Raw genomic sequence first — 12,743 nt, 5'->3', positions numbered from 1 at the left:
TGTTAGACATGGTGGGATTGCAGGTCATCTTTGAAGGGCTTGAGATATTAAAGACAATAGATCTTTAATCTTCATGAGATTTTCCGTAGTAATTTTTGAACCCAGATAATATTGACATGATAAAACTTTTTGTATTGATGTACTAATGTGTAAGAATCATGGATAATAGCTAAGTATGAGGCACCTTCATAAAATCCCTTGTAACCCACTGAATTGGGAAAATGATAGTGATTAAGCCACAGCCAGAGGCATCAATCATAAGTAAAGTGATCTTCTAGATCATATATTGGTACATTTACTTCATAACTTTTTATATGGGAACACAGTCAGATGTCCCAGTATTATTAAGAAATATTTCACTGCTGGTCTCATCTATAAAGCATAGACTCCTTTGAACAGAAATTTAAATTGGTCTGTTCGTCACAAAGTAATTAATTACACTCTGTACTTTGAGCTATTCTAGGTGTTTGCACATGACTGACTAAATGAATTTTAGATGATTGCAAGCCTATAGTTTAGTATTTGTTTTTTTGTTTTGTTATTTATTTGTTTTTGATTACATGTTATCTTACATGTATCCTTTTGCAGCTTCTTTTTTTTCATCCAGCATTACAGTTTTAAGATTTATTCATGTTGTTAATACATGTAGTTGTATTTTTATTTCAATTTTTTATAGTATTTCATATTATGAATACATATTAGATTTTTCCAATTTTCATTCTTACACATTATGCTGCAGTAAATGTTCTTATAGTTTTATTCTTGTAAATATGTGCAAGAATTTCTGTAGGGTAGAACTTAAAAATATCAATACATGATTCTAGAGTATACACAGCTTTGTCTTTAATAGATATTGCCAGATTATTTTCCAAAGTGAGGTTTCTTGTTAACAACACCCCCTCCCCCCCTACTGGCACTATAAGTATTCCTGTTACTAGTCAACTTCACATTTAATATTGTTGACACGTGCTTGTGTGTTCACCAATTTCATGAGAGTGATATGGTGTCTCTTTGTGGTGTTAATTTGCATTTTCCCCATTGCTAATGAGGTTGAGCATCTTTTCATATATATATATAGACCATTCTGATTTCCTGTTCTGTGAATTACCCATTTTTCTTTCTTTTTTTTTTTTTTAAAGAATTTTTCATGTATTCTAATCTTTTGTTATATGCAGTGTAAATATCTTCCCCTGTTATCTTCTCTATTTACTTTGTGGTATCTTTTGTTTAACAGAAACTTTTTATTTTAACCTAGGCAAGTTTATCAACCTTTTTCTTTAAGATTTTCTGCTTTTTTTGTAACCCTTCCCACATTCTAAGGTAACAAGGATTTTCTTCTATATCTTTTTAAAAATTTATATTTTTGCTTTTCCCATTTACTTTTTAAATCCATCTAAAATTTATTTTTGTGCAGTTAGGTCTGCTGTAACACAGCATGTGTTCCCAAAACTCATCATGTTATGCAAAAATCGTGCAATGAAAACCACAGGGCATATGGAAAAAATGAGGTTGGAAATACAGCGCTCAAAAACTTTGTCAGTGACACATTTTTTAAAAGATACCTGATAAAAATGGTAGCACAGTTTTACATAAGTTAAATGGTTAAGAGATACATAAATGCCACAATAAATATGACATGTTATCTTGAAAAAGATGAAGTTTGCTTATGGAAATGGGATTCAATAGGGTTGCACCTTGTGAGTTATTGTTAAGTGGTGCAAGGAGGGTTATCTGAAATATGCCAGGAAGTTTTAACAGGAGATGTAGAGGGTGTGGCCCATAACACGTGGGTATATTTAGGAGGGTGTTTGAGTTGCAAATGTTTTGCGCATTCCTATGTAGCTCAGTACAGCTGGGTAGTTTTCTGTGTTCACCTAGTGTTTCAGATGGAGTTAGGACTAGAGTGAGGCACTTAGGGTGCAAAATTTAAGGAAACATTCACTCTGAGGGTCCCTAGGTATCTCACTTGCCTCACCCTAGTCCTAATCCTGCTTATAAATAAATAGTGCTTTTAAGCATACACTGTAATTTGTATTATATTCGAATTGTTTCCTCATATATCAATTTTTTTTTATTGTGGTAAGAACCCTTGACATAAGATCTGTCCTTTTAAGAAATTTTTAAGTGCACAATACAGTATTGTTAATTATCAGAACAGTATTGTACAACAGATTTTTAGGACTTATTCATATTGCATAACTGAAACTCTACACTAACTGAACAGCAACTCCTTATTTCCCCCTCCCCCAGGCCCTAACAACCAACATTCTACTCTCTGTTTCTGAAAGTGTGACTATTTTAGATACGTTATATGAATGAAATCATGTAGTGTTTGTCTTCCTGTGACTTGTTTATTTCATTTAGTATAATGTCCTTCATGTTCATCCATGTTGCTGCATAGGGCAGTATTTCCTTCTTTTTTCAGGCTGAGTAGTAATTCCACTGTGTATGTATACCACATTTTCTTTATCTGTTCATCTGTCAGTGGACATTTAAGTTGTTTCCACATCTTTGCTGTTGTGAATAATGCTGCAGTGAACATGGGAGTACACATATCTCTTCAAGATCTTGATTTCAGTTCTTTTGGATATATCCCCAGAAGTGGGATTTCTGGATCATATGGTAGTTCTATTTTTAATTTTTTGAGAAACATCCATACTGTTTTCCATAGCTGATGCACCATTTTACATTTCCACCAACGGTGTACTGAGGGTTCCAATTTCTCCACATCTTCACCAACACTTGTTATCTTTTTTTTTTTTTTCAATAAAAGCCATCCTAACACGTGTGAGGCAATAATGTCTCACTGTAGTTTTGATTTGCCTAATATATTAATTGTAACACATTCAAGTTTTCAAAAACAATCATTAGAACAGAACTGACTGCATATATGATGTAGAGCTGTAATTTATTTTTTTCCCATATGCATGGTCAATTGTCCCAATACTTTTTATAGAATAGTCAGTCCATCTTTCCCCACTAGCTTGTAATGCTGCTTTTCACATATATCATATCTCCACATATATGTGAGTCTGGTTCTTATTTCTTTGTGTTATTTTCATTGGTCTTTTTGCTTAACTATGTCAATATCAGATTTTCTTAATTACAGCTCTGGCATTTTATAACCTTGGACAAGTTAATTTCTGTGTGCCTATGTACTGTCTGTGAAATTATGATAATAGTACTTACCTCATTGGGAAATTAAAGGTGTAATTGAGCCAATATATTAAAATGCTTAGAAGTATGGTCCTGGCTCAAGAATAAAACTCAAATGTTAGTAATTTTGTTATTAAATGTAATATAGGAGATTGAGATTGCCATCTTGTTTTTCCTCTTTCAAATGTCTGGGAGGAAGTAGGGAGAGACTTATGGAAGGATTCCCTTAGAAAGTGATATTTAGGGTGATATATGAAAGATTATGGGAATCAACTAGATGTGTTAGTCCATTTAGGCTGCTATAACAAAATTCCAGTAAGTGGCTTAAAAAACAACAAATTTTTTTCTCACAGTTCTGGAGGCTGGGAGTCCAAGATGGTGAGGTGCTAGCAGATTTGGTATCTGGTGAGGGCCTGCTTTCTGATTCATAGATGATTCCTTATAGCTGTGTATTTGTGACAGAAGTGACAAGGTATCTGCCTGGGACCTCTTTTATGAAGGCACAAATCCTGTTCATGAGGGCTTTGCCCTTATCCACTAATCACCTCCCAGATAATATTACCTCCTAATAGCATCACCTTAGGGGTTAAGGTTTTAATATATGAATTAAAGGAGTGGGACACAAATATTCAGACCATACCACTAGGAGAATATTCTAAGCAGAAAATCGTGTGTAAAGGAACTGAAAGAAGGCTCATATAGCTGGATCTCAGAATAAAGAAAAGTGGTACCAGCTGAGACTAGAGAGGTAAGTAGGGGCAGATCACACAAGGCCTTTTATTAAGGATTTTAGATTTCATCCTAAAATTATAGTTTTAACTAAAATTATAATTTTAACTCAAGCCACATGTTGCTTAACGCCTGGGATGTGTTCTGAGGAGTTTGTCCTTAGGCAATTTTGTCATTGTGTGAACATCAGAGTGTACTTCCTCCAGATGTGGTATAGTTTATTACATACCTAGGCTCTGTGGTTTGGCCTATTGCTTCTAGGCTACAAACCTGTACAGCATGTAGGCAGTTGTAACAAAATGGTAAGTTTTTGTGTATCTAAACATACATAAACATAGAAAAGGTACAATAAAAATATGGTATTATAATCTTATGGGACCACTATCACATACGTGCTTTGCCGTGCACCAAAATGATGTTATGCTGTGCATGACTGTATTTGTAAGATTGATATTTCTTATATTATTATTTTTAATCAAAGCCACAGAATATCAATCTTTACAGATAATTATAACTATTCAAAAAAGAAACTTGAAAGCTAAAATTGGGCCCATCTGGACCCTGATAGTATACCAAGGATTACAAGTGCTGTGGAGAATATGTAAATTCAGGTCTTTCTTTACTTATTTGTAATCTTCATGATCTTCTGATTCTGTTCTAGGCTTTTATCAGTTCAAATTGAGAATACTCAGATTTTGGCGGATTTCGTAGATTTAGGATAGAGTTTTTATAGTGTAACAAATCTACATAAATATCTTGAAAGGAAATATTTTCATTTATTTCTTCACTTTATCTAATTTTATCTTTCTTGGGTATACCTAACAAGACTATACATCATTTCTGGAATAGATTCTCCTGTTTTTTTCTATTTCCCTTATGTTTCATTACCACAAAATTCTATTAATAAGATATAGGTGGCCTATAATAGAAATATGATGCCCTTTTTCAGTTGAAGGTGATGTTGAAAACAAACATCATCAAATGGGAAAGTCTCCTATCATAATAATGTCATTATACACAAAGTAGTCAGTTCAAGATCTAGGAAAGAGAGTTGATCTAGAAATATCATAGTAGCAGGTGGGTACTGCAGAGCACAAACTTTCATAATAACTAAAGGATTTCTTAATCATTTTGGGAGGTAAAACCCCATTTAAAAAAAAAATCTAAATAAATATAAATAGAATTCTGAGACTATTCCACAAATAATTATTAGTGTTAGTTTTACAAATGATATTTGTGATTATAGTGTTGTTATCTCATGTTCATATTTCTGTTATTAAGCATATGCCATTAGCTGTTTAAGAAAACTAATTGGGAATTCTGCATTTCCATTTTAAAGGCAAAAGCCAGTAAGTATTTAAGAACATTAACTGGGGATCAAAATGTACCTTCCCAAATGGTATCAGACTCCTACAATTTTTCATACAAGTACTATGAAATCATCAAGGAGTGGATAATCCCTGTCCTTACAAACTACTTTTTTAGAAAGTAGAAGAGGAAAAGCTACCCTAATTTTGTACAGCAAAGTAAGGGAGAAAAATCTTGGTAAGTGCAGAAAATTTTTATCACATTCAACACTTAATCGTGGTAGTCTAAACAAATGTTGAATAGAAGGGTATTTCTCTAATTTAATAAGCAGCATTTATCAAAACACCTACAGTAGATTATCTTATTTAATTAGTGAGATTTTAGATATTCCCATTAAAATTCAAGACAAAAATGTTTATTATCTCTTTACCTATATTATTTTAGAAGTCCTAGCCAGTGATTAGACAAGGAAAAAAGGAGTAGAATTAGAAAGGAAAGGATAAAGCACATTGTTTGCTGAAACAATATGATTTTTTTAATAGAAGAATACAGGGTAATCTACAACCAAACAGAACTATTGAGAGTTCAGGAGGTTGATGGATACAGGATTAGTCATTTTAAAAATTTAATCATTTTTATGCAATAGCTACAGTTATAAAATATAATAGATTGGAAAAAATGTAAAATACACATAGCAGAAAAACTATGTGAAGTTCCTAGGAATGAATCTAACATGTAAGACCTTTATGGGAAAAATTATAAAACTTATTAAAAGACATTAAATAATAGCTGAATAATGGAGAGATATGCCATACCCATGAATGAGAAGATTCAGTATTATAAAGATGGCAGTTCTACCCAAATGAATCTTTAAGGTAATCTTTAATTTTTATGTAAGTTTAATGTATACTCTGTAAGTTTAATGTATAGGGTTTTCTGTGGAACCTAATAAACTACTTATAAAATTCATTTTTTTCTTTATTTTTTTTGGCAGCTGGCAGGTACAGGGATCAAACCCTGGACTTTGGTATTTTCACTACCATGCTCTTACCAATTGATCTAACTGGCCAGCCCTGATTCTAAAATTCATAGGAAAAAGCAAATGGCCAAGGGTAGCTGAGGTAATTTGCAAGAACAACAAACTGGAGGAACTTGCCCTAAAAAAAAAAATCAAGATTAAAGTAATTAAGGCACCATGAAATTGGCACAATGATAGACACAAAGATTAATGGAATAAAAGAAATGTCTCTTAATATGACATTTGTTTGCAAAGAAAGCAAATCTAATGTCTGAGTATCTTTTTAAACTGCAAGGGCAGAAGAATCTAAAAAATTTCTAGTGGGTGGTATTCAAGTAAGTACACTTTTCTTTATTTTCAATTTAATATAAGTAAAGTCATTGATCGTTTAGTCTATATTATTTTAGAAAATAGGGTTTTCTTAAGACTTAGTCCCTCAGTTTTTCTTTTCTCACAAATCTTAAATTCCACAATGTATGAGCTTACCAGTTGCATAACCCTGACTGGGTTTGGAGTATTGGTACATAGATAATTCTGCATACCGACTTTTAGGAAATTTAACTGCTTATGAGTATTTTTTAAGAACTATGAGTTTTCTCAGGGCCCCGACAGGGGTCCTGGGGCATTGAGCCGGGGACCAGACTCCCCCTACAGCCAGGTACACCACCAGCACCAAGGAGCATGCCAAAAACATCACCTCCTTGTGGGTGGCTCACGGCTGCTGCAAAAGTGGCTAGATGTCACAACCACCACGCAGATGGTCCACCAGCCACTGGAGTGCATTGACAGAAGGAAAGTCACCAGCAGAAACCAAAGAAAAGAATAGGATGTCTCTCTCCACAAAGCCTACTCCAGAGTGACAGAAGAAGCATCTGCTCTAGGATAATATTGGGGGACCTGAACACACCTTTCAGCATTGGACAGATCATCTGTGCAACAGTTCAACAGAGTAACCCTTACTCTTTCAGAGGGAGAGAAGAAATCTAGGGTTATCAGTGGTGGGATGGGGGAGGAAGAGAGGGATAGGAAGAGATTGGACAAGGGGCATAAAGAATAAGTGCAATTTGTAACAATATACATACTAATAATATTGATTTGATCAACATATGTCAACATTGAATCCCCAGAATATGTATAATCGATTCAATTAAAAAACAAAACAAAACTGTGAGGTTTCTTTAGGTTGGTGTCTTTGCTTTAGCTATTTTCAGACATAACTATGGGTATTTACTTCTATAGTGCTATACATGGTAAGCACAGAAACATTAGAATGATGATCTCCTAAAAAACTTTATTACCTGTGTTGTGTATTTGAGCTTTACACATCCCATTAACCTTTACTTTTGTTTTTTTTTTTTGTCGTTGAACCTGGTTATATATGGATAAAATGTTTCTGGAAAAGAATGTAAAATAATTGTGAACCAGTGGCAAACAAGTATTTTATAGCAGGTATATTATAGTCAGTTCTAATTTGTAAATTTGTTTAGGTTTATGGTTTTTTTATACTTTCATTACTAGTGAACACTTACTCTACTTTTTCTGTCACTGGTTATCTGAAAAGAAGCTAATTCTAGATAGTTGAAAATAAGATTAATATAGTTTCAGTAATGCTTACAATGCTTGATGTATCTTACTTTTGAAGTCAATCAGAAACCAATCCTTCTTGCCCTGGCAGATTTCTCTTTGGAAATAGTCGGAGACAGTATTGTTATTAACTTTTGTTGGTAAAGAAGTTTAATTATTTTTAAGGTTTTTTCAAGTTTACTTATAATTATTATAATTAACCTTGCAAGCTCTTAATAACCAGCTTTCCTTACCTCCAAAGTGACACAGTAAAACATATACTGTACTCACAGATTTCTTGTAAAGGAACCATTTTTTATATTTTTTTCTATTTTACCACAATGCACTTTAAAATTTGTTTTAGATTGATTCTTATGATTGTTTGAATTTTTGTTCAATTGAAAGTTAAAGAGCTGTTAGGGATTTAAATACATATATATATATATATATATATATATATATATATATATATATATCAATTCTTGTCCTCAAGTAGTAGATATTTATAGAACAATAGAAATAATACTTTATACAATTGAAGTATTTTTCTTCCAAATACTAAGTGGTATTACAGTAATTTTCAGTCCTTTGAAGTATGCATGTAGCTAAATATAAAATAAAATATCAAAAATAGGTAGGTCTTCTGCTGTTGCTTTATTTCCAGGTATTTTCCTTAACCAGTTTCTTTTTTTTTTTTTTTTCCCTAGGTACCTAGTTGATAGTCGCTGGTTCAAACAGTGGAAAAAATATGTTGGCTTTGACAGTTGGGACAAATACCAGATGGGAGATCAAAATGTATATCCTGGACCCATTGATAACTCTGGACTCCTCAAAGGTAATTATTTTCTTCCTTCAGTCAAGTTGTAAATGTGTTAAATTTCAATATGTAACTGTCAGTGGATGTAATATGGAAAATGTTAACGTAAATAAGTTGATAAATTAGAAATTTATTTGCATTATAGATTTGACCAAATGAACTCAGATTATTCTCTTAGTTTTATTCTGTATCATGACAAAATTTGTTTTTTATTATGATATAATAAGGGATTATTCTTACTTTTAAGCTTTGAAATGAAGAAGGTAAATTAGAAAGCAATGTCTTATTATTTTGGAGAAGTGCTGTATTACATATTGTTTTTCCTAGTGGATACATGACATTTTTTTGAAGTTGGGGAGCTCGAGTATATGTTTACATTCTTTGATTTTTGCATTAATCTTCTACATCCCTCACTATTTGCCAGCGCTTCTGTATATCTTATTACATTTAAGTGGAATAAAACATAGGTATCAGAACTTCCATTTCTAGCCAAGATGGAGTGACAGGGAGCAGAGTTACTTTTCCACCTAAACTAACGAAACCCTCACAAAATATATGAAGCAGTGATTCTTAAAATCACTGGATATTAGGCAATAAAACACAGTGATGCTTGAGTGATGGAAAACAAATGAGGCATTCCCTCTGATTGCCTCCAGCTTACTGCATTGAAAGAGTTTCCAAGACACACACAGGAAGGAGAAATTCATGCTGACCCTGGCAATCTCCTATAGCTAAAGAGTCAGAGTATGAAGTCCAGGGACACCAAGGCTGCTATAGTTTTCAAGAGAGAGTACCAGAGAGGAGTGAGCAGCTCAGAGAGAAAGAGACCTAGAGACCTGCAGAGGGTCTCTTGAGACTTCAACTGACTATTGATCAGCACATGCATGTGAGAAAACTGCCCAAAGGCAGAGAAAGAACCACCCAAAAGAAATAGAGGGAGCAATCATTGGGGCTCATATAGAAACAGGAATAATTTTTCTTCCAAGTAGCCAGAGTGGAAAACTTCATAATTGACAGGGTAGCCTGCTGAGAACAGTTTTGTCTCTGTAATATGGTGAAATTAATTCTCTTGCCCTGCTAACCTGAAAGCGTCAAACATGTTTCCAACTAACTTAACTGCAATTCAGAACAAAACTCAAGTACTTATAGAAATACAAAAATATCCAGTATCCAGCAACATAAAGTTCATAATGTCTTGGATTTGACCAAATAATACTTGGCATGCATAGAAGCAGGAAAATATGGCCCATAAGGAGGAGAAATATCGATCTTAAAAAAAAAATACTGCCCCAAAAGTGGAAAAAATGAACAAAGAACAGATGAGACAAATATGAAACAAGTAACAGGATAGTAAATTTAAACCCAGCTCTCTATGAATAATCATATTAAATGTAAACACCCTAATTAAGTGTAGAGACACCCCAATTGTCTTAACTTAAAAAAGTTAACCCAGCTATCAACTATCCGCAAGAAACCCACTTTAAAGACACAGATAAACATAAGAGATGGAAAAGATATGCCATGCTGTGGCAAGCATAATTCTAAGACTGATCCCCCGTTACCCTCATACTTGTATAATCTTCTCCCTTTTGAGTGTGGATGGAACCTGTGAATAGCATGAGATATCATTTCCATGGTTATGTTATATGGCAAAAGGGAAATTATCTTTGAGCTTAATTGTATGCCTTTTAAAAGCAGAGAATTTTCTTTTGCTAGTGACAGAAGTAGTCAGTGGTTCAAAGCGTGAAAAGGACTCAGTGCATTATTGCTGGTTCGAAGATGGAAGGGACCGCATGAGACACAAGGCAGGAAGCCTCTAGGAACAGAGAGAGGCCTCAGGTTGACAGCCAGCAAGGAAGCGGGGATCTCAGACCCGCAACAATGAATAACTGAATTCTGCCAACAACTTGAATGGGCTTGGAAGTGGATTCTTCCCCCATAGCCGTCAGATAAGAACCCAGCATGGCTGACGTCTTGACTTCAGCCTCGTACGACCCAAAGCACATAACCCGCTTGAGCCAAACTGAACTTCTGAGCCACAGAACTGTGAGATATAAATGAGTGTTGTTTTAAGCTACTATGGTAATTTGTTAAGCAGCAGTAGAAAACTACTACACTTGGGCCGAGCCCGTGGCGCACTCGGTAGAGTGCTGCGCTGGGAGCGCGGTGACACTCCCGCCGCGGGTTCGGATCCTACATAGGAGTGACCGGTGCACTCACTGGCTGAGTGCCGGTCACGAAAAAGACAAAAAAAAAAAAAAGAAAGAAAGAAAACTACTACACTTGCTAACACTATCAGAAGAATGCTGGAGTGGCTATGTTAATATCAGACATTAAGTTTTAGAACATAGAACATTACCAGGGATAGAAGGTCACTTCATAATGATAAGTGTGATGGGACAGTTCATCAAGAGAACATAGTAATTCTAAATATATACCTGCCTAATGGCATAACTTGAAAATATGTGAAGAAGAGTAACATCAGTAAGATGATAGAATAGGAAGTCCCAGCCCTCATTCCCCCATAGAAACAATGAAACAATGATATATGGACCAAAATACCTTTATGAAAAGCCCAGGATCCACTTAAGAAGTTGCAGTACTCCAGATGAGTACAAAACTGAGAACTACATTGAAATGGGTAAGAAGAGCAGTTTTATTTTACCCACATTAGTCCCTCCTCCAAGCTGGCTCTGCTTAACACCAAGAGAGATTGTCTCAGCCCAAGACTTTTCCTTTGTGAGAAAAGAAAAAGGAGAGCATGTGTCTAACTTCCCAGACTTTCAGTGTGCTCTCCAAGGGGCCAGTTTCTGTTTCATCTCATACAAAGTGCTGATGGAACCAGGATAGTTCTGATGCCTAGGGCAGTTAACAAAGGAAAATGAGTGGGCAGTTGCTGCAGCCAGAAAGCTCTGTAAGATTGAGAGAAGGATAAGAACCTGAGAATTCTCCCCCAGGAGGCAAGGACAGGAGTGGAGTGCCCTCTAATGTCCCAACCTTTCAGTGCACTGCCTGAGAGGTTTCTGTCTTACCTCACTATGTTTGATGTAACTGACATAGTTTAGATGACTGAGGGAACTTAAAAACAAAGAAAAAGGGGTGAGTGGCTTGTTGTAGCTGTCATAGCCTTGCAATATTGGGAGAAGGTGCAGAACCTGAGGCTTGACCCACTGGGAAGAGGAAGAAGAATGGAGTGAGCCTCCATTGTCCTGGCATTTCGGTATGCTACTCGAAGGGCCAGCTATGTCTCACCCAGTGTGCTAATGGAACTGGCATAGTTTGGTGGGAGCTGTTAAGAACAAAGGAAAAGGGGCAGCCAGCTTGCTGCACTTATCACAGCTCTGCAAAGTTAGGAGAAGACACAAACTCAAGGTTTCTCCACAGGTAGGGGTAGATTATGCCTTCAGTGTTCTAGCTCATGGTATGGTAGTCAGATATCAGAGGGAGTAAGAAATAATCGGCTCCTGAAAATAAATAAATAAATAAATTCTTTTAATTAAGAATCTGCATGCACAATTACAGACAACTCATCCATACCTAAAGTTTGAGAGGCCTGCAGAATCTCTAGCAAATCTGACTGGTCAAAGCCAGTCCATAAAGACTGAGAGAGGTGGCTGTTTTTTCAGTTGCACAGACATCAATGCAAAGCTACAGGGAACACAAAGAATTAGGAAAACATAACACAGAAACAAAATAAATATCTACAAACTGACCCTGAAGAAGTGGAGATCCATGAATTTCCTGACAGAGAATTCAAAGTATTTGTCCTAAGGAAGTTCAGTGAGTTATGCAAAAACATAGACAACTAAAAAAATCAGGAAAATGAAAACTAACAAAATGAAAATATCAGAGAAGTTATAAAGAAGAACCAAACAGAAGTTCTGGAGCTGAAAAATACAATAACTGAAAAATTCACTATAGGTCTTCAACAACAGTGTTGATCAAGTAGAATTGGAAGACTCAAAGATAGGTAATTTGAAATGATCCAGTCAAAGGAACAAAAAGAATGAAATGGAGTAAACCAAGCCTAAGGAACTTATAGGACATCATCAAGTGAACCAATATGCACATTATGGGAGTTCCAGAAGGAGGAAAGAAAAAGGGGCAGAAAGCTTATTTGAAGAAATAATGGCCCAAAATTCCCAAATCTGG

The 12,743-nt window shown here is 35.1% G+C and overlaps 1 protein-coding gene across 7 annotated transcripts in view; it reads left to right on the top strand.

The window, feature by feature from the left end:
• The window catches only part of USP15 (ubiquitin specific peptidase 15), a 133,217-nt gene that overhangs the window by 14,055 nt on the left and 106,419 nt on the right, over window positions 1-12,743 (top strand). For all 7 annotated transcript variants that reach the window (XR_010021328.1, XM_063074724.1, XM_063074725.1 and 4 more), the window contains exon 2: window positions 8,482-8,609. Coding sequence is in view for 6 of the 7 variants with exons in the window: in XM_063074724.1 (XP_062930794.1) it covers window positions 8,482-8,609 (128 nt within the window). In the remaining variant the exon portion in view is untranslated. The remainder of the gene's footprint in view (window positions 1-8,481; window positions 8,610-12,743) is intronic.

The sequence above is a fragment of the Cynocephalus volans genome, chromosome 12 (genome assembly GCF_027409185.1).
Source record: "Cynocephalus volans isolate mCynVol1 chromosome 12, mCynVol1.pri, whole genome shotgun sequence".
Classification (NCBI taxonomy): domain Eukaryota; kingdom Metazoa; phylum Chordata; class Mammalia; order Dermoptera; family Cynocephalidae; genus Cynocephalus; species Cynocephalus volans.
This window is presented reverse-complemented; position numbering and strand designations above follow the sequence as displayed.